This window comes from Abramis brama (assembly GCF_963993115.1).
Source record: "Abramis brama genome assembly, chromosome: 17".
Lineage (NCBI taxonomy): Eukaryota > Metazoa > Chordata > Actinopteri > Cypriniformes > Leuciscidae > Abramis > Abramis brama.
This window is the reverse complement of record NC_139979.1, coordinates 22,545,638-22,568,589: the sequence shown is the minus strand read 5'-3', so window position 1 is coordinate 22,568,589 and position 22,952 is coordinate 22,545,638. Positions and strand designations below refer to the sequence as shown.

Below are 22,952 nucleotides of genomic sequence, written 5' to 3'. Positions count from 1 at the left end.
TTTTGTTTAAAAATATTTATTTGCATAGATATTTAGTATAGTATGTTTTATGCTTCGATTCACTTAGCCCTAATTTTTATTTATCTCTGAGTCCATAAAACTGAAGCTAAACAGAAACACAGTAGCTAGGCTAAAGCCAATTATAAAGGTCAATTTCTTGATGATCTTGGCATGAAGGGAAATGGGTCAAAACAAAAGGTAAAAGCACATATTCCCTTTATATGGTTTAAACAGAGATTTCAAACGTGTCAGTAATTATAAAAGTTCGATAAGTCGATGACGCCAGAACGTAACATTGGCTACGCTCGAGCGCTTTCCATTGCGATTAGGTAGCCTAATAAGTTACCTAGAAAAGTCTTCTGCCCTGAAAGTCATTATGTAATTCGAACACTGTCTGTAAATACCTGTAGATCTTCAGTAATCCCTGATTGCTTTCTTCTGCTGTTATAGGTACTTCGTGCTCCACTCGGGTGCTGACACACGTTTCACCAGCAGATGTCGCTGTTGTATTGTAAATTCCGAATATTAGCAGCCATTCACAGGGTCACTGACCGGCATGCTTGCTTGTCAGCCTTAGTTATTAAGTAACAGGTTAACAGCATTGGGTTTTACTTCTGTGACTGCAGTATTTTTGCTTTTTGGCATTCAGTAGCCAGAGTACCAAATCCTTGATTAGCGATTTTGCATGTGCTTTGAATACAGCCTGGTTATTGGATGCAGATCCGAAGGTTGGAAGCTTTATGGTAGTGAGGTGCTCCTGTTGTGCGTAGCATGCTACACTGGAACTTCCTGACAGGCCAGAGAAAACAGTCAGTGTGATCACTTCCTCTTTCTTTCCCTCCCACATATACACACACAAAGAGTTTGCCTATGCTGCTTTTTTTATTGTATCAATACACACATTTCTCTAAATTAGAGACATGATAAAAAACTGTGTTGTAGGCTACACAATCTACTATTTGTCTTCAGTCGTCTTATTGATAGTGTGTGCTTTTTTGCAAGTTAAATGCCTTTTAGTATATTTGAAACTAAGACATAGGCCTATAGACATCTAGAGTGACAATTAATAGTTATATGCATTTATGTAAGTAAACTGCTATATTGTTAAGATCTCATTGATTTCCATTACAAGCTATAAAAATTTCATCCCCATTTTTCGCCAAATAAATATCAGCAACTTCACTAAACTGCATATTTTTGCTCAGTTTGGGCAAAAGATTTCTCTAACTACTAGCCTATTTCACATTTCATGCTTTACAAGGTTAACATTAAAATACCTAATACCTGACCTTTTCCAGAAAATGTATTTTTGGCTCATGTGGATTAAAAGACAACAACTCCCAGAATGCACTTGCTTCGCTGCCCTATGAGGCCACTCCCAAGACACGCCTACCTGTTACAGAAGGCAGTATCGGAAGAAATGATACAACTAGGCTACTAGTTGACTCGAAACTGAAAAGACACTATTTTATCATGAGATCACCCCCTATGGGCGGATTGAACACATGCAGAACTAGCTCCTACTACTGGCTGTAGTCTCTAAATTCTGGCCAAAAAAGCCTCAGATGACGCAAAATGACGATTTTTTGCTCGATTATGCTCGATTGCACAATACAGAAATCTCTCGTCTCAGGGGGACATGAGGGAGGGAAGCACGGTTATTCGAAAATACTACAGGGTTTCTACTGATACAAAGCTTAATGCTAATCGGTGAAGTATCCCTTTAAGAATGGTCGTATTCCAGGATTTATTTTTAAAACTAATCGAAACAGAACAGCTCCTATCTTATGAAAGACAAACAATCATGACTTAACTTGAAACTAAGTTATTCTACCAAAGACTTATATAGACTACAAAGACAGTGCACTCATATTTCAATGAATAGGAGAAAGTGCAATGCGCAATATGGCGGAATAAGTCCCGCCTTCTAAATAAAAGAGCCAATCACCAGTTGATAAAGTCATTGTGTCACTGCAGCTGCCGTTAGAAGCTCCGGCTGCTATAGAAAGAGTTGGACTACATCTGAAATCGCATACGTCCACAGTATATAGAAGGTGAAAAACAGTATGTGACAAAAGTATGTCCAAATTCACAGTACTCATAAAAGAGTAGGCAAAAAGTACCCGGATGACCTACTACTTCCGGTGAGATTCTGAAGTGTGCAAACGATAGACACTTTATATCCCATGAGGCAACGGGAGAGGATTAATGACAGTGAAGCAACGCAACTGAAGCTGGTGGTCACATGATAATGACAACATGGCAAATGTAGTACGTTCAAATTACATTCATACTACACTCATACTGTATAGAACATACTTTTTTAGCGGTCGTGGAGTAATTACTTATTCAAAATAAGTGCCTACTCAAGAGAGTGTGCGATTTCAGGTGCAAACACACTTATGACAAATTTATGACTAATGACAAAATTTATGAGACAGTTGTTGTCAGATTTCAAATGTGAAATTTAACCGTAAGTTTGGTGAACAACTTTGGAGAATTTGATGTTTCCCCATTCAAAGGGATCGGAGCTGCCCGAGAGACGTTTCAAAGATGGCCGCCGAGTGAAACGACTTGTTGTCTTTAAGGGTCTTTGATTCTACAAACCAAATCTGCACTTTTTTACATTTTCAATAAAAGCAAACTAGATCTCACAGTCCCTAGATAGTTCACCCGCACACCGCCTTCACCTTCTCGCCCATCTCCACGGAATGATGCAGGGACAGATCCCTTTCCAGAAACAGCCTTTTCTGTTCACTGCTGGCGAGTCTGCAGGTGAGCCAGGTGGAGAGAGTGCAGCTCAAGATGCCCAGGCTGGCCAGGCAGAGGAAGGACAGGTGCAGAGAGTACAGGCTGTCCGCCCGTTTCACCATCGCTCGCACAAACTGGACGTTGAGAATTCCCCCAATAAGTCCACAGATGCAACAGGCTGAAAACAGGATCATCTGTGATGTGAGGCGGAACAAAACAACAATGAGATAACAGTAATTACACAGCATTATAAAAGTTTTGTTTTACATGATAGTGTATCGTGAGAGTGATAAAGCAGGTATTACAGACAATGTTTACAAGCTGATGTCGGCTTACAGTGGTTATCTCTGTCAATGTGTGTATACAGTAGATTAGATAAGAAGTGTTTCTTTTGTTGCGATGTGTGTCAATATCCTCTTACAGTTGGTCCAGTTCTCTTCTTCGCACAAAGTATCCCACATAGTCCACAGACAAGAAACTGAAACAAACAGAGATCTGTTACTGAATCTAAATTAAATTCTAGTACAGTTTCATATTACACAATCATCTGGATATCATATTTTAGTTGCAAATTGGAAATTGTAAAGTTAAAAATCAGTCTAATTAACTCCATACTTAAAAATAAGAATAGTTACAGAATTTAAAGTAAATAAAAAAAGAGAAATGTGTTTAAATAAAATTCATAAAGTAATATAATAAACTTTATTTAAAGTCCCCCTGCAGTCAGTAACTGTATCCCTTAAAACTCATCATTGATAATCAAAATGACATATTTAAATGTTTATATTTCCTGTGAAAATAATTGATTCATGCCTTCAGTTTACTAGAACAAAACATCAAAGTATCAAGTTCCCCCATTAGAAAATCCAGAGGGAACCAAGGGCGAATAAGTCTCCTGGTTTCTGACGTCATACCTGAACGACTCTATGGTGTTGACTGATGAATTTGCACATGATTTGTCTATATTAAAAACACCACATAGACATATAAACAACATTTTCACCATAGGGTGAAATACATCAATACATTAATATAATAATCATGTGAATGATAATAATTGAATAACTGATTAACAATAATTAAACAAATGTTAATAAATGTAAGTATTTGGCAGAAAAATATAACAATATAATATCCTTTCTGCAAACTGCTAATAATATAATATAATATAATATAATATAATATAATATAATATAATATAATATAAAATAATATAATATAATATAATATAATATAATATAATATGTGTTGATATGCAGTACTTCAAAGCAATCATAATATCAGGTTTAAGAGAAAAAAGTGGTAGAAATCACATTAATTGAGTAAAAATCAGCACATAAGATAAGAATCCACCATTTTATCTGCATTTACAGACATACACGTGAAATTTGTTTAAAAACTTTTACAAAAATGTATATATATATATATTATATATATATATATTTCATTTTATTATTCAGATTCATGTCCATTTTATTATTCAGATTCAAATATAGTCATATAGTATATTAATCCCATGCAGAAGATAAATGAACAATCTATAACTTACACACACGCCACTCCATACCGGTGTATAAAAGGAGGTTTGGCTCTTCTGCGGCCACAGGGCTTGTTTGATCCCCAGCACGCCCAGAGAGATGCAGGACACCCCGAGTCCCATATGAAAGACAGAGAGGACCAGCAAACTCCAAAGATGTGCTTGCTTGGTGCACATGCTCCTCCGGGCATCATTCCTCAGACTGTGAGAAAAAGTCAGAGGGAGAAAATCCCTCTCTCACCTCGCCAACCGGCTATTACAGATCTTCTACTACACATTCCAGCTTTAAGAAAAAAACAGTTTAGTTTAAAGTTTTTAACTCAGGTGTCAGTTTTGTCTGCTAAAAAGCTCAAATCTGTGTGCTGCTCCTGCTTTTCACTGCATATAAATGCATGTTTCTCCGATTTCAGAACTCTTATAAGCAGTTGGACATGTTGGTCACATGACTGCCTGATCTTTAACAAACATACCATAAAGACACACAGCCTTATAGCAGCCTATTTCCTTGAAGACATATTATTAAAAATGAGTACTTAAAGGAATGAAAATTCTGTCATTAATCGCTCACCCTCATGTCGTTCCAAACCTGTGAGACCTTCGTTCATCTTCGGAACATGAAGATCTTTTTAATGAAATCTGAGAGCTTTCTGTCCCTCCATTGACAGCCTACGCAACTACCACTTTCAAGCCCCAGAAAGCTAGTAATGAGTAATGACATCATTAAAGTAATCCGTGTGACTCCAGTGGTTTAACTTCTATTTTATGAAGTGATGCAAGTGCTTTGTTCATGCAAAAAAAAAAAAAAAAAAAACATAATTTACCACTTTATTTACCAAATATTAATCTCCAATGTGCGTTCACGCAACAACAACTGCTCTTGAATCAACACAACATGCATGCGTCGTGGTGCTCTCTAAATGCTTGTTGGAGATTGAAATTTGTAAATAAAGTTATGTTTTTTTGCGCAAACAAAGCAGCTCTGAAAGCTCTCAGATAAAAAAAGTTCTCAGATAAAATAAAATAAAAGATTCTGAAGATGAACAAAAGTCTTAAAGGGACACTCCACCCATTTGCACTAAGCTTTGCATTGTTAGAAACCCAGTCATACTATTGAATGGTCGTGCAACACTCTCTCATTTTCCCCTGAGACGGGAGAAATCCGTTATTTACCTCTTACACTTCCTCCCACAATGACGCAAAAATCGTCATTTTGCGTCATTGTCGGAGGAAGTGTAAGAGGGGGGGATTTCTGTTGAGACTACAAGCACTAGTTCCTCATCTCTCCAATCTTTCCCAGGGGCGGGACCCGCTCACGCTACAGACCTACAGATCAGTGGGTGGGACTTTACTCTCTGAAACTGAAAGCAATATCCTCCATCTTGTTTGAAGCTAAGCTAACAGGCGCTGTGGAGACAGATGTAAAGTTATGACAATAGCGGAGGAGAGTACTCAATATGATATAGAAGAAGAGGATTTCGGAAGTCTGATGCTTGAATCAGGTGTTTGTGGCTACCTTTACAAGCCGCATTATAGCGAAGAGCAGCCGAGGCAGAAGACCCGGGGAGTTACCCGGGACCCGGACTGGCTCGAGTTAGGGCGGACTGGTGGCGCCGGTGATCTCACTATGCAACTACGAACACAGAGATAGAGTCCGTCTGCGGCAAAGAATTTCAAAGATGACAATTTCTCCTGGACGAAATCTCTGAATCAGACGAGGCCACGGACGTTTGTGTTGTGAACTATCCTAGTTTCGCACCGCATATGTTCTGACTGAACATCCCGGTACCATGCAATAATTCACCTTTTCAAAAGAAATAAAAATGAGGAGTAATGAACTAATGAGTTCGCCAACTAACTAGACATTTTGTGTGAAATGAATTTCAAGCTCTGGTGGTAGCTAGCCTTGTAGACGGAAGAGTGATTAGCTGTGCAATGTGGTGCATTGTGGGAGTTGTTGTCTTTCATACAAATGCGTCCTGAAGTTATTTTTTGTCTTTCCTCGGTCACAAAGGCACCAAATTCAAAATTTATTTTACATTTCGACTACATATATGACCCACTTTCAATAAAAAACAATGTTCCTATGGGTGGAATGCCCCTTTAAGGGTTTGGAACTACTTAAGGGCGAGTAACAGAATTTTCATTTTTGGGTTAACTATGCCTTTAAAGGGTTAGTTCACCCAAAAATGAAAATTATTTCATTAACTACTCACCCTCATGTCGTTCCAACAATTTTTGCCTATATACCATGAAAGTCAATGGAGTCCAAAACATAATTTTTTGGTTAACTTTTAAGTTTAAATATTTTAATAATTCAGTAACTTTACCTTCTTAGTCCCTTAATAGCAACATAACTGCTGGAAGTGACTTCCTCGCTGTTTCTATCTGACAAAATTAGTGAATGTAGTTTAACAAATGCATTATGACAGCCATGACTCTGAAATAGCTCGGTGAGGGGTGGAAAAGATCTATTTTTATCTTTCATCGTTACATAAACTGAGACATGGCCCACTATCTACGCTGATGTGTTCAGATGCCCCTCAGTGAGTGTAACACTGCTCGGCCACCCTCTCCATGTGAACCGGTGAAAGGGTCCTGCGATAAAGCCAGTCACATCCCATTAATCTCAGTTCGATGTGCCTCAGTGCTCATGAAAAAAGGGACTCTGACACTGCCGAGTATGGCCGCTCTGTGCTGATCTACCTCCAGGCATTTCTCACTCACTCTCTGAGATCTGCAGCACAGGATGAGATCTCCCCGCCTGAAAACCTTCATTAAAATGTGTTAAATTGGTCCACTGTATTTTTAAGACCAAGCACGCAAGCTAAAAATGTAGCTGGTTAAATGATACAGTGCAGTTCATTCAGTGTTATTCAGCTTTTTAAATAACGGCATTATAAAAACATTTTAATTTTGCTTTATGGTGACCTTATAGTCACATTTCAGGAAAGAAACAATAACACTAAACGGGAGGTCACTGTTTTGAAGCAGTGCAATGTGAAGCCTGCCGTTTTCCCTGTTTGTGCCTCTGAAGTGTGAAGCCAGTATGTTTTCAGGTCATTACCCTTGTTTTTCCTCATTAACTCTGTGCCTTGAAAGTCCTAAACTGGATGAACATGCAAATCTTGCCCGCACAATACATAGAAACAGTTTTCACTTTAAAATTGCTAGTAAATTTCACAAAAAATTACAAAGAAATTGCAAGTAACACATTGAATAAAACATGAACATTTTAAGTAGAATATTTCATATAGGCTAGTATTTTCTTATAAAATGTTGGCTAATATTTGTTTTATTTACAACTTTGACAAATATTTTTTATAGTGGCATAACTATAATATATTCATTTTAAACATCTTCTTGAAGTTTTATGATTTTATTAATTTACATGACTTTTCCAGGTCTAGAAATCAATCTTTCAAGCTCCCTAATATATCACAATTTTTTTTCAATACCTCATTGTTGAGGGGGGTGAATTAAAATAAGAAATATTTCGATAGCTTTGGCTATGAGCGTAGCCTTTCATCCATCCAATCCGCAAAAAAAAAACATTCTTCATGCCTTAAATAGCTTGAATGTAACTCTACACCCTTGCCTCATTTAGTACGGTTATAATATGCAAATAAGAATGGAAATTGTCCACTCACTCACATCAGCTCAGAGATCCACTCGTTGACGATCACACTTTCACATGATTACAAGTTAGTTTGTGATGTCAGATTTCCAAATGTGATTTTGAGACTGTCTTTGGTTCACTGCAGTTTTTCACCACAGGGGGCCTTGAGACAACCTTGAGGCCCCTTAGGCTTGGGGTCCATGGCCCCCTGTTTAAGAACCACTGATTTTGACTTTTTTTTTTTCTTTGTCTGATCAAAACCCCCTAATACAAAATGATACAGATGAATATGAACATGTCTGTTTTTTTTTTTTACTGAAAAGCTTAAAAGAACATAAACAATAAGTCTCAAAAACTCTTTAGATTAATGACAACCAAGAAATCCCTGCAGTTGATGTTATGAATACACTGCATAATAGGGTTGTTTTTGGTTGGCAAGTATGAAAAGTTTTCAGCCATAATATGATGGTCTTTTAATTTTGATTCTTAGGGAGAACTGAAAACTCTTAATGGAGCTTATTGGATCATGTGTGCTTATAAAATAATATTCATCTTAGCCTTTAGATCTAAATAATGAACACCTAACTAGCCAAAACTCCATAAAAGACTTTTATTCTACCCCATTTCATTGTAGGTAATGACCTTAATTCTTAAAGCTGAATTGGCTTTACTCTATTGCTCAATGGATGCCAAAGGTGAGCTGCTTGCAGAATGGAACAAATCAGTTCTTGCAGTTCTTGTTTCTTTCTTGCAAAGCTGCTTTGTGAGGCACAACGTACCATTTCCTCACATACCAGACAATATGATGTAACTCCATACAATGTGAAAACAACAGCTAAGGCTTCTCACCAAAAATTCAAAGAGCAGTTAATGATGTTTTGGCAAGGCACAGTAAGGCACAGTTTCTACTGTATGTCACTGGCTGTTTTCCACTGCTCTCATGCTTAAAAACGCTCTATTATCCCCAGCTTCATCAAGCCTTAACCGGGCCTCCCACTCTTTTAGTAGACCTGCTGAAGTACAATTGCATAGAACCAAACATTAAAGGATGAAAAAAAGAATAATTCAGACCATCATTGAGGTTTTTGACACATGTAGTGTCCTAATATATGTAACTTGTAGTTACATACCAGTCAGTATTGGGGGCAACAACGCAAGTTATGTAAACAGAGCATATTTTCAAGTAACTAGTAAAGTAAAGAACAAATCTACCATGCCGAACAAAGCTGAACTAATTTACCATGTCTACCTCCTGATTCACTGGGTCCCAAAGCACCGCTCTGCCATCCTTACAGCAGAAAAACAAGAACCTCTGGTGAAATTTGAATAAACTGATCGACCAACTTGGGAGGGCCTGAAATATTTCCACCTTAGACCTCCCAAAGGGGTACTGGCAGGTCTACTTTCCCCTCAAGCTAAGGACAAAATGGCCTTCAATGCTCCGTAGAAACATTGGCAGTACTGGGTCCTTCCTTTTGGGCTTCATGGGCCCCCAGCAACATTCCAGAGGCTGATAGATGTGATCATACAACCATTAACAGTACACTGCGGCTTACTTGGATGACGTCATAGTCCACTCAGAGAGCTGGGAGGAACATCTATCTCGATTACGGGAAGTGCTGTCTGCGCTACGTCCGGCTGGACGAACTTCCAACCCCCACAAATGTCACCTGTGCCTCTCCGAGACATGGTACCTGGTACCATCGGCCGGGATGTTTTTGGGCCCCATAAAGAAAAAAAAGCTGTTTGAGACTGCCCTCAACCCACCACCAAAAAACATATATGTGCCTTTCTGAGGTTGGCAGGGTCTCAAGCACTGGCTTGCCCCTTTATAGACTTGACTATGAAGGGACAGCCAGATAAGGTGCAGTGGAGCCCAGTGGCAGAAAGAGAAACCTTATGTCTTCATGACTACGAGAACTTCTTGTTGAACTTCACCCAGCAGATGGATGCTTCTGATATGGAGCAGGGAGCTGTCCTGTCTCAAACCATCAAAGTGGCAAAACATCCAGTGACCTATATCAGCTGAAAGTTATTATCAGCAGAGACAAGGTATGCTGAGGTGGAAAAAGAAGCGCTGATCATGAAGTTAAGATACTACCTCCTCAGCCGGCCCTTTACTCTGGGGACCGCTCATGCACCCCCTCAAATGGATCTCAAAGGCAAAGGACACTAATGCAAGGGTCACCAGATAGTTCCTATATAGCCCTTTTGTGGCTCATTTAATCCTGATGGTTTGTCCCATATGTTCTCTGGCTGGTCAGGTCTGGTAAGGGTCATTCCTGCCCCCTATCCAAACAGTAACCACCTCTCCCACCAAGAAGAACCACGTGCAGGCATGAAACTAGGTGAAAGATGTAATAAATTAAAAGTTGTGATAAATGACAGTGACAGTAAGAATATCATGCAAATGAAGCATGTTTGTTATGCTTCAGTTGCATAACTATGATTCAGTTATTCAGTTGTTGAGTATTCATAATGTATGAAATGAAAAGAGTATGTAAATGTATGTAATTATGAAAAGTGAACTACAATGTTTTCTATGTAATCTATGAAAAATCAAAAAGTTTATGGTGAAAAATTAATACATAGAACTTTCCTCAAGAAACCTCTGTCTTTTATTTGGGTCAGTGCTGCTTAGACTTTAATTTGGTCTTCAGTTTGCAAACTTCTCTCTATATAACCAATCAGAGAGCTCTAGGCCCTCCTCATCGCATGCTGAGATTTGTAGTGGGTCAGTGTAAAATATCTAAAAATAACACACTAACAAGCCCCCGTGGGCTGTAAGACAGAAGACCATTCAATTAAGTCCAGAGTTTTGGACATCAATCACATTAATATCATGTAGATGTGAGATGGTTTGTAATTGTCCATTCATAATCAAAGAGATTGTTCATCCATCCAAAAATGAAAATTCTGTCATCGATTATTCACCCTCATGTCGATTCAAACATGAATGAGAACACAAAAGAAGAATGTTTCAACTGTTTTTGTCCATACAGTGAACGCCAATGGGAACGCCCAGCGTTTTTTACATTTCACAGAAGTCAGTCAGTCATTCAGGTCTGGAATAGCAATGATTGATGATTTTTTTGATGAACCATCTATTTTTCAAAGATTGACTTTATGGTAGCCCATTCCTTTAGCATACTTGACTTTCTCCTGGGCTTTTATGCCGTAATTTTTTAGTACATAAACATGACTTGGTAAAAGGCCAATACAGCTTAGCTGAGCTGAACATTTAGAGGGTGACACTGAACAATGAAGCTCTTAGCAGGATAAGGCCTTGGTAAACACGCAAGTTAAATATGCAACAGATACCACAGAAAAGGGTGAAGTACACTTTGGTGAGCTAACATGTTTAGGAAAGGTTGGGAATTTTAAGAGACTTTGCTGATGTGTGACCGAGAACGCCCGAGATCTCTAAGCAACGGACCGTACTTCGTTTTGAAATAGTTCAGAGAGGCTAGCATGACTGAAGGCTAATGAGCTTTATAAGTATCTTGTACTGTAAATGAAGCTGTGACATTGAGGTCACTGGAGAACCCATTGGTGTCAAAATAATGGCATCATCTTTAAATCAGTGAAAGGAAGTGAGGCTGAGCTGCACATCGCTACACTAGCCAGAATGCAATGCATATATAGTGTCATGTGCAGTTATGATATGCTGCCCATAATTGTGCATTTCCCATTAAATTAAATGAGGAGATATTTAAAAACAATTAATGAAGTAATTGAGAGTAAAATACTTAAAACAGTTTTTTTTATTTATTATCTTTGCCTGTTATTACAGAGCTCCTTCATGACATAAGTGGTTATATTTTAATTATTATAACATATCTCAAAGTGTATTAGCATTAAAAAATACAACAATACAAAATAGATTTAAGACTGTTCTAACACAGGAAAAGTTTGCAATGATACAAGGAGGACTCTCACTCTTAAACACTGTAGTTAGTACACTTAAAAAAGACAACTAGAAAAACACAAAATACAAAAATAGATAAATACAATTAGCCAGAATCATGCAATATACTTAAGTGTAACAAATATATGATGTTAGATCTTATACCTAGTATAACGGTATATCCTGGGATAGTGAAATTATCGATATGATGATACACTGAGTCACATTCCAGGAGAGCCAAAATGCATGTAACACTTACCAGACATTCCACATACAGCTTCAAATATTAAAACATACTCATTTAGACACTTACAATTCAAGCAAAATTGTTTACGTAAAACAAAGAAAACTAATGACCTTGAGGCAGTTCATCTAGAATGAAAATATATTTCAGATTTCATCTCAATCATAATTAACAAACAAATGTCCTATTTCTTTTTCCACCAACAACCCTTTAAAACATTAATATTGCATAAGGGACTTAGTAGCAACTCAAGAGTGTTTTAAGAATCAGACAAAGGTTTTCACAAGTTTCTCAGTAAATTCAACATGAAATAAAGTGTCTATAAAATAAAACACATATAATACACAGACATGTATATGCAGTAACAAATGTTCAGTACTTTTCAAAGAATGGATGTATGTAGATATTTATGACGTCTAAAAATATGGCACAGCTATCAGCATGAACTCAACATGATCACCTCAATATGAAGTGCAGGTGCTTCAAGAGTTGTCCCCTAAACCTCTGAGGAAGGCAGATGCCCTTAGGACCTCCATGCAGTTGACAGTGATGAGAGCTCCAGTAATCTGTCTCCACTGCTTGGTCACTGGGCTCTTCATCTTATCCAGGGCCAGATGAAGGTCCTGAACCATATCCCTGTAGCCGTCCCCATACCGCTTACTCCAGGCATACAGGAAGTCATACGCAGGCTTCCACATTGACTATTGAATAAAGAACAATAAATCAAATGTATGACATGACAAATGATTGACTAGGACTGTATAAATAACAATATAATAATTAAATATTGATATGACATGGCATGACTAGGATTGGGTTAGAGCTTATTCTGAAGATTTCTTTTTGGGTTTTAGCTCACCTGTGCACTAACTTCTCCATTTTTCCCTTTGTGTGGTGCCTCATAGGCAGCAATCTGGGCACTGGAGAGCTTCCCTAGTCGCTCGGCTAGTTCCCGCCATCGCGCTCCAAGCTCCACTGCTGTGGACAGAATCACTATATCCTGGATGAGATGGGCTACTACGCCTTGAACATCCATCTTTAGCAACCCCTGTGGGGAATATAAATAATTACTAAAACCCTTGTTTTCCTCAAAATATTGTTGTGCACAAATGTATGTCAGAATAAACTATACATACAGTGATAAGCTCATGCTGGAACTTTTTCTTAATCTTCTCTGCATGACAGTCTTCCTTGAGCTTTTCTAGAACACAGGCCACCTTCTCTGCCTCAGTTTCAGCATGTCTCCTAGAGATGGCGTCAACCGAGACCTCGGAGTAACCAAGAGCCTCAGAAAATGTTCTCCAGCCTTTGACGTGCTCCGTGACCAAGGTCTGAATAGCAGAGTACATGTAGGTGAGTTTTTTAAAAGGAATTGTCATATTATCCAAGAGGACAGGCGTGGTGAGCTTAATTCCAGTGAAGTCGATGACTTGGTCCTTGGTTATGAGCCTTAAGTTCTTACAGTGCACCAAGCCGATTCTTCCTCGAAGAAAGCCGATGTACCATTCCTTAACCTTCATCTGTCCTATAGATCTAACGGTTTCCTTAGAAAGCAAAGCAATTGTATCACCTCTAAAGTATTCCAGGAGATATTCCACTGTCGGTTGTCTGAGAATCGATTTTACCGCTACCCCATACCAATGTAAATCTACAGGTCTGTCCTGAAACTTCTGGGTGAGGATTTCTGGGATTGATTCCTCTGGAATGGGCGTCACTTCCCTCTGGCGATCTGCATGCCTTTGGCTGTGTTTTTCCGACCGCAGAGGGGCAGCCTCAGGGGATGTGACATAGAAGTCTCCCAAAGTGAGACTACTGGCATCCTTCATCTCAATGCTGAGTTTGAAGGGACTCAATTCACCTCCACCAACCTTGACCAGATCTAACGGTAGATGCAGCACTTTTCCAGCTTTAAGCTGCTCCTGCTTAACCTTTTTATTCTGATCCACCGGTTTCACTTCGAAGTTTGGATCCAACACTCTAGAATCAATGTGAAGATCTTGAAGACCCTGTGGGTTGAACTGATGCTTTCCCCAAAGCTCCAAGACAACAGGGGGCAGATTCCTGTTACCCCTCTGGATATCAGAGAAAGGGAGCCTGGGTGGAATATTATTATGGTTCAATATGACTAGCACTACTTTGAGCGATGGGTGTATGTGCTTGGGACCATAGACGGCCACCGTCATTTGGCGATCCAAGTAATCCCATACTGATGTTGCAGGTTGCTCCAGAACAGTGGCCTCAGCAGCAGTTATGACATACATGTGTGGTTTTAAATCAAAGAGCTTCATCTGTAACACATCATTGTATATGTAACAGTCTTTTATTTTCTGATAAGGTCCCTCTTTCCTTTGAGAGACTAGACCCACAAAAGAGGTCAAGACTTGGCTTGTGGGGTCATTTTTTACTTTAGCAGCCATTCTCATTTCCAGCGAAATCCCCCCCGAAACATTGTGGTTACTGAGGTTGACCTCTAAAAGAGGGCTCAGAGTTGTGGTGTAGTTGTTGTTTATTCCAGTGGGAGGATCGAGGAGAACTTTGAGGCCAACTTCTTGGATCTCACCTGGTGGGACGTGTCCCTGGGGAACATGAGCAGTGATATCGGAGTCTGGCAACTGCACAGAGCCTCCAGCGTGGTCAATCTTGCAGCAGATTTGAATGTCTGTGGCCTGAGTCTGGGCCCATCCAAGACTTTGTTTCATTAGACTAAGATCCAAACAGGACCTGGTTAGCTGCCTATGACTTAACCAAGCCATTTTGTAAGCTTCTCTGTCATTCTTCAACCACTCAAAATCAGGATTCAGGAATGGTTCTTGAGAGCTGAGTCTCATTGTCCTCTTGTCCTCCTCCTTCTCAAGGCTGTCAAGTATATCCGAGGCACTTCTCCACCTCCCAGATCGATTTAAATTGTTTTGTCTGGGTGCTAAAAGATGGGCAAAGTTTGTTTCATCTGATGATGTGCTGAGAGAGTCCTCGTTAATACTGTCGAAGATAGATAAGGGATCCTCTTTCATGGACACTCCAGAATCGTAGGTGCTGGTGTGGACGATATCATTTAAGAATGGATTTGACTTGCCCATCTGATTCCAGAAGGGGTTGGTAGTTTGTTTTGAATTTTCCATTTCTTTCGGTATGACAGGCCACTCAGAGGTTTTTCCAATCTCATAAGCATAACCCCCTAAGAAAAGAGAAGATTTCAAATGTCACAGGAGAGCTGAGAAACTCTCCTGTGTTCAAAAAATCCTAATACATGTATTTGTTATGAGTTACATTAGTTTGCATAGTAGCTTATATTTGTGAAGCAAATAAAATATTTCATTCACATTTAACAAATTCAATGGAAATACAGTGGCAGAATAAAATAGAGAGAGAGAGAGAGAGAGAGAGAGAGAGAGAGAGAGAGAGAGAGAGAGAGAGAGAGAGAGAGAGAGAGAGAGAGAGATTCATAATTACCATGAAGGTTGTTGTTGTTGATGGTCACATTCTCATCTATATCTATCAGCGTCCCCTCCGATCTACTCCGAAGCAGATTTCCTGAACGACTGTTTGACTTTATCTTTGCGGCTGCCATTTTGTATATCCAAGATCAAATGTCTGTCTCTAATGTCAAAGCTATTGAAAAAGAACAAACAAATTAAGAGAACAAGGAAAAAAATAAAAATTATTCTATCTTACGAAGGTCATCCACTACACTGTACTTTTAGTGGACTTAATAAAGTTAATGTAGTGGAAGATTAGTGATGCCTCAGTCTACGGAGCAATTTAGAAGGTATTTTATTCATACTGCAGTTAGGTTTTTTTAATGAAGTTGTGCAATTCCTTGCATGGACTGATTGTGTTGTTGTTTTTAATGTTTAATTGTCTATTTGTGTTGTTTGTAATGTACAATGGCGGCAAATGAGTTTCCCCGAGTTTCCCCTTACGGGGATTAATAAAGTTTTCTAATCTAATCCAACATAAAAATATCTGATATACATTCTTAAAAATATATATATATTTTTCAATTGCAGCAGCATTGGGTTCAGTAAGGACCTCTCTTATCAAGATCATTTTTGGTGTATAGTGTTCTTGAGTTGCCTGCCCTATATGGTTATTGGAAATTAATTGCTTGTTTTATTACACATTCTTCAGGAAAGTGTTGATCTGAACCAGTATATAAGCCTTTGTAAAGAGCTAGAGAATTCAACTGTCTTCTGACTGAAACCTACAGTACCAGTCAAAAGTTTGGAAACGTTACTATTTTTAATGAAGTCTCTTATGCTCATCAAGCCTGCAGTTAAAAAAAAATAATAATAAAAAATAATAATAATATTATGAAATATTATTACAATTTAAAATAATGGTTCTCTTTTTTTAATATACTTTAAAATGTAATTTATTTTTGTGATGCAAAGCTGAATTTTCAGCATCATTACTCCAGTCTTTGGTGTCTTATGATCCTTCAGAAATCATTCTAATATGCTGATTTATGATCAATGTTGGAAACAGTTGTGCTGCTTAATATTTTTTTTATAACCTGAGATACTTTTTTCAGGATTATTTGATGAATAAAAAGTTAAAAAGAACTGTATTTATTTAGAATAGAAATCTTTTGTAACAATATACACTACCGTTCAAAAGTTTGGGAACAATAACTATTTTTTTTTAAAGAAATTAGTACTTTAATTCAACAAGGATGCGTTAAATTGATAAAAGGTGATGGTAACGATTTATATTGTTAGAAATGTTTTTATTTTGAATAAATGCTGTTTTTATGAATAAATGCTGTTTTTATGAATAAATGCTGTTAACGTTTTACTCATCAATGAATCCTGAAAAAAGTATTCCAAAAAAATATATTAAACAGCACAACTGTTTCCATCATTGATAATAACTGAGTATCAAATCATCATATTAGAATGATTTCTGAAGGATCATAAGACACCAAAGACTGGAGTACTTGCTGATGAAAATTCAGCTTTGCATCACAAAAATAAATTACATTTTAAAATATATTAAAAAAGAGAACCATTATTTTAAATTGTAATAATATTTCATAATATTACTGTTTTTTTTTTGTTTTGTTTTTTTTTAACTGCAGGCTTGATGAGCATAAGAGACTTCTTTCAAAAACATTAAAAATAGTAATGTTTCCAAACTTTTGACTGGTACTGTATATCATTCTATTGCAGTCAGTAAATAAATTGACATTCAACTTTTTGAACATAATAACATACAATTTATGTTTTCACAAAAAACATTCAACAATAGACGTTTACAAATAAATGACTCAAAATTTATTCATAAAGAGTCTCATTGAGTCAGTCAGCGAAACTTCTCTTGTTGTTTTGAATCATTTCTTCTGTCATGAGTCTCTGAATCACTGTCCAGTATCCTCTCTGTCCTGTCTCCGGGAATGACTCACTAAATGCGTATTATGCAGACGCAATGCATGGAAACAGGTCTGTCTTGTCTAAATATCAGTACCTCTTATACGAAGCATTGTCTCGTATAGTAAAGGGCTGAGTTCTCTATTCAAATCAACACGCGCTAACACGCCCTGCAGCATCAGCCACGTCACAATACACCTGTTTGTCCTGTATAACGCATGCAAACGTCATCCCTCATTAAAAACATAAGCGTTCTATTATTCTCTATTAAATAAATAAATAGCTTACATGTAATAATTTAAGGTTTAATAAAACACCAGGACGACACACAAGACACGATGTCCTCCAATATGCATGCACATCAAATCAAAACACGTGAAAGACTTGATGTCGACTAATTAAATACGCCTCTCTTTTTTACTTATTCGTGCTTTGGCTGGACAAGTTTAGCCTATATACTAAAAAATATTTTAAAACTGCTGAAACGTAAAACACTTACCTGAACCATGGTAGTTTTTCCACTCAGTCCTTACGCGAACTTTTAAATCAGCGGGGAGTGACACCAACTGTACACCTTACACTTCTGTGTGCCTCTCTCTGCTTGAATAGTGGATAAGTGCATACTGGGATACGTAGTACCAAACAGTCAAGCGTAGTGTATTGAACGTCATTCTCAAACTCCACCACCCACAAGCCTCCACTTTATGTACACACACAGAGCGTTGCAACACCTGAAACTACATGGAAAAAGTGGTTTCGGTATGCAAATTCACGAGAGGAAAAAATGTGTCTCTGTTTGAAAATAAAACAAACTACAGCAGCAGCACTTCAAATTCCAAATATGAAATATCAAAATTTTAATTTATTAGTAATAGTCTTAGCCTAACAAAGCAAACACAAAGATTTTTTTCCATAAACTTCCTAAATTTGCTTCTGTAAGTAGGCCTATAAATTCACCAAATAAGATTATATGGTTTAAAATAAACAATGTTTTATTTTTTATTTCAATCAACCTAAAATTTTAAGGCAACCAGGTTACTTAAAATAAAAAAGTAAAAAAATTAAAATAAAGTTAAACCAACAATATTTTTTTTTTCAGTTTTCCTCTCTGGCTACACTGTAAAAAAAAAAAGTTGCTGCCTTAAATTAAGTACAATCAACTTGGATGTTTAAGTCATTTCAACTTAAGTTACATTAAACTGATTCAAAAATCTTGTATAACATAAAGTTGAAAATTGCTTAACTTATTTTGATGAGTTAAAGCAATTGTAAAAACATATGTTATCAACTTACTGATCATCTCATTTTTTACAGTGTATTCACTAATAAAATTGAGAGGTAGGTTTTTTTTCTTCAAAAAATAAACATATAACATAGTTATACTTTATTATTATTTTTCATTTATTTGTTAGATTATGAATTTTTAATGTCATGTTGAAAGTGCATTTTATCCAAAAATCTGTGTGCTCAAACATAAAGTTTTTTGCCATAGCCTACTAATATCTCATTAATAAGGAGTACTGTAACATAAAAATCACAAGTATATTTCAGCAGGTCTGCTATTGACTCATTAACTAAAGGAATAGTTCACTTAAAAATGAAAATTTTGTCAATTTTTACTCACCCTCAGGTTGTTTCAAACCTGTATGACTTTCTTCCTTCTGTTGAACGCAAAAGAAGATATTTTGAAGAATTTCGGTAATCAAAGAGTTGATGAATACTATTGACATCCATAGTATTTTTTTTCCTTCCATGCAAGTCAATGGGGTGAGTTCTTGAGGGTGGGTAAATGATGGCAAAATTAAAAATTTTAAGTGATCTATTCCTTTAAATGTCAGTGACCACCCTCTAGTGGTTAACTTTAGTTAGTTCAGCTATGAATTCATTGTAACCATTTCGTAGTTGATCTAACTATGCTTTTTCAAAGCATGTATTAGGTTCATGTTAATTTACAAATTTTATTGTAATTAATGTTAAGTGTTAATTCATGCTCGTTCATAAGACAAATTCATTTAAATGTTTTATAGAAATTAACCTTTTAATAATTGTTTATAAATAAATTTCAGTTCATTATTTCAAAATATTTTATTTCAACAAATTTAACCTAAACCAAACATTTGCATTTTATTTTGACCCATCTGGAAAAAAAAGCTCACTTGCATGATATTTTTAGCGTTTAAGCAGCTTTATCATTCCATCCTGATGAAAATCATTGTTCTGATTATTTGCATATCCTGTTGAACACTCCCTGCATGGGGAAAAGACTGAATCCTTGCAAAACTATCACATACTAACACAACTTGGAAAGAGTGCATGATACATTTATTCCATGAAAATAAGATAAAAGACAAAATTTTAGTGTTTCCAGGCGACCCAAGATCTTTACATTTTAAGATTGATAATGCAATCCTAATGTTCAAAATTAACATCTGTGGCCATTTGAGTTCATGCCCCCATCACCCAGAGCTTCAGGTGATCAGATGAGCCGGAATGTCCTGGAGAAAGAATGTCTTTATTTCTTGAGCACTGGCACCTGATGTTGATCAAAAAATAGATAACGTTATATTACATTAAAAACAGTCAAAGGTGACATTGTGTTGTTTCTTTAAAGTGAGAATCCAAGTTTAATTTATATATATATATTAAAAAAAATTTTATATATATATATATATATATATATATATATATATATATATATATATATATATATGTATATATTTACTGCCACTTGAAACAAAACTAAATCTCAGAACAAAATGTTCATAATCTTTTGTCTGAGTAATATCTGAATGTAAAGTATGAAGGACAAAGGTAAAACCCTTTCCTTAAATACCATTAGTCTTGTAACCCTGTATAGAAGTAAACTTTCTTCTTATCAAAACATAAATGTACGGTTATTGCATTGTGAAAAACGTTTGTGTTTAATGAGAAACTTGCTGTACAGGTTCATGGTTCAGGTTCAAGAAATTTTTCTTATGCGGGTTCACTAATAATCTTGAGAAGATCACCAAACCAGTATGCTGACTTGCTATCTGAGGAGACAAATATTCAAATTATTTCTTAGATCATGTACTATAGTTCAGTAGTTCAGCCGAGTTTATTCATAAAACCATTGTTATATAAATATGACTGGTTGCACGCAGTGCCAAAATATGGACTGAGTCATGCTAAGACTGGGTTGACATGTTTTTGTTAATATGTGTTAGAGGTCGACACAGCTCTAAAAGCAACACTCTGACAAGATCTTAGATATTGTCTAAGCAGTAAGAACAACAAGCTGTATGTTTGTTCTCAGAAACTTTGTTAATGTGATAATTCACACATTTTATGTGCGAATTATGGTAAAAGCTGATGTTCTTAATTCAAAACCTGTAGGCCTACATTGAAAGATTTCTAATAACCCCTTTTAAAGATTGGATTTTTGTAAAAATCTTGTGGTGAAATTTAAGGTCCAGTTTGTCTATGTCATATATTATTAATACAAAAATATGTATCTCTTATTTTATTTGATTGACAAAGACATACTGATATTCTGCAGGTGTTTTTTTTTTTTTTTTTTTGCGACCACAGATTTCTCACACATCCACTCAGCTCAATTCAGTCCAGCTGCAGTCCTTCAGTCATTTTGACTTGGTGTGCTATATATTTTAATCGGTTTTTGAGTAGCCTATTGCAGATTATCAAACATCGTAAAACACTACAATACAGTAAAAACAATACAAGCACTATATAGCAAATACTGGTAGGGGAGAGCGGTGCACAAAGTAATGCTTTTTCAGTTTGTGTAAATCTACTTAGGGTTCAGAGTATTTATTTTTTCCCACATTAATTTCCCACATGTCTAGTACAATTATGTGGTTTTGTTTTATTAATACAGTATATACTTTTTTCTTGATACCACGAAAGAATGGAAGTGAAATGTGACAACATGCCCCATAGGTGGGGTACACTGTAACATGACCATATGACAGCTTATCTTATCAAACAAACACAAAAGACAAACTAAAATATTTTCTCAATAAAATACAATTATTAACTTTTTCATATAAAATAATGGCATTTTTTAATAATTAAATATAAACTCATTTTGACTACGAACACAGGAAAACACAGCTATACAACATAGTTCAAAACATATCAATAATTAGTAATTTATGAACATTGACTCTGGTCTTTATTCACCTTTTTCTCATGTTTTCTCAATAGAATTCATAAAATAGAACAGCATATTTCTAATAGGGGCTCATTGTAACGCAGTGTGACAACATGCCCCGCCTGCACAACTGGGATTTAAACCCTGCTAGTGTCTTCTGCTAGTTAACATATTGGAGATTAAAAATATCAGATTTGTCTAATTTTAAATAAACACAAAAAATAGAGATGAAAAATTAACTTAAGTGAGAAATTTACTTTTGCTATGGTTTAATAAATGTCTATGGATATCTTCAAAAAAAATAATAATAATAATAATAATAATTTTGGCGCAATTTTTTCTCTATATAGTGTTGATATGGCAAGTAAATCCACCAAGTTTCGTCATGCTAGCATGTGTGGAAGTATTTAAAACAAGTGTGTTACAACTAGCCCCGCGTTACGTTGTGGCCCGCTCTCCCCTACTGCATTAGTCTCAGCCTCAGACGTCACGCCCACGGAACGTTGGCTAAACGTCTGATGCATATGGTACACTTAACTGGAAACACTTCAGGAATGTCGAAGTCGTCATCTGATTGGTTGAATTTTATCGGATTTCCGGGGGGCGCGAGTGTCGCGTTTATTTTCGGTCCGCCTGGAAACAAAGCGCAGACGTGTAATTGCGTTTCCTACTGATTTACTCGGTGTTTTGATCAGATGTGGTAATGCAGACGCAATTGTTGTTATACGTGCACAAACAGATCAATGACTTACTGCTTGTTTTCTTCTCCTTCTTTGATTTTCTATGCTGACTGACTTGTTGCAGTCTATGGTTGCACGCCGATCTGTTGTTGTGGGGACATTTCCACGCAACGAAACGTGACACTGAACGAAACGAACTGTAATTGGTTGTTTGACATGTCGGTCAAACGGCCTTATGGGCGGGCCTTGGCCAAAGAAAGCTGCTATGAATTCCAGACCTTCAGCCGTCAGTCTGAAGGTCTGGCTACGCGAGACTACTACTGCATAGTGTCTAAGGGAAATTATCAGCTGAATGTTCACAATCTGGATCGGAATGTTGATGACAAACAGACACACCAGCCATTAATTATTATTAATTATACTACTAAACTTTATTTAAAATTTAAGCCAAGGCTTAGTAAATACAACATGAAGTTTATGCTTACGAACTTTTCCCCAATTACACCAATGAAGTGTGACATTGCAGCAAACAGAATTATGACAGTAGCCTATTCGAACAGGTTTGACGAACTCTCCCCTCCTCTACCAATACCATTAGTCGATCAAACAGCAAATCCCGCCCCCAGGCTCACGCCATTGGTTGTTATGGTGGGGATGCTCAAACCAGCAGAAAACAATTGTTTGAAAACGCTCACAAA

General features: G+C 36.8%; 2 protein-coding genes across 3 annotated transcripts; both read right to left on the bottom strand.

Annotated features, from left to right (window-relative positions):
* Positions 1–4,680, bottom strand: tmem196b (transmembrane protein 196b). Of its 2 annotated transcripts, XM_084089400.1 has the most exons (4): positions 4,301–4,680; positions 3,173–3,229; positions 2,691–2,945; positions 1–789 (listed from the first exon to the last, which is right to left on the bottom strand). In XM_084089400.1, the coding sequence occupies exons 1-4, from the start codon at positions 4,463–4,465 to the stop codon at positions 775–777; spliced, it is 492 nt and encodes a 163-aa protein (XP_083945526.1). In that variant the 5' UTR covers positions 4,466–4,680; the 3' UTR covers positions 1–774. The 2 variants fall into 2 exon arrangements, with proteins under 2 accessions (XP_083945526.1, XP_083945525.1); XM_084089399.1 differs by having other exon boundaries at positions 1–2,945.
* A 6,960-nt stretch (positions 4,681–11,640) lies between these two features.
* macc1 (MET transcriptional regulator MACC1) lies at positions 11,641–18,033 on the bottom strand. The gene is made up of 5 exons (XM_084089515.1): positions 17,921–18,033; positions 15,506–15,664; positions 13,192–15,230; positions 12,915–13,103; positions 11,641–12,756 (listed from the first exon to the last, which is right to left on the bottom strand). The coding sequence occupies exons 2-5, from the start codon at positions 15,621–15,623 to the stop codon at positions 12,538–12,540; spliced, it is 2,565 nt and encodes an 854-aa protein (XP_083945641.1). The 5' UTR covers positions 15,624–15,664; positions 17,921–18,033; the 3' UTR covers positions 11,641–12,537.
* Between the last annotated feature and the right edge of the window lie 4,919 nt (positions 18,034–22,952).

Coding starts and splice junctions, on each gene's coding strand:
- tmem196b (XM_084089399.1), bottom strand. CDS start 4,465: ATGTGCACCAAGCAAGCACATCTTTGGAGTTTGCTGGTCCTCTCTGTC. Junction 3,230..4,300: donor CGGTATGGAGTGGCGTGTGT/GTAAGTTATAGA, acceptor TGTTTGTTTCAG/TTTCTTGTCTGTGGACTATG. Junction 2,946..3,172: donor AGAAGAGAACTGGACCAACT/GTAAGAGGATAT, acceptor CTCACATCACAG/ATGATCCTGTTTTCAGCCTG.
- macc1 (XM_084089515.1), bottom strand. CDS start 15,623: ATGGCAGCCGCAAAGATAAAGTCAAACAGTCGTTCAGGAAATCTGCTT. Junction 15,231..15,505: donor CAACAACAACAACCTTCATG/GTAATTATGAAT, acceptor CTCTTTTCTTAG/GGGGTTATGCTTATGAGATT. Junction 13,104..13,191: donor TCCAGCATGAGCTTATCACT/GTATGTATAGTT, acceptor TATTCCCCACAG/GGGTTGCTAAAGATGGATGT.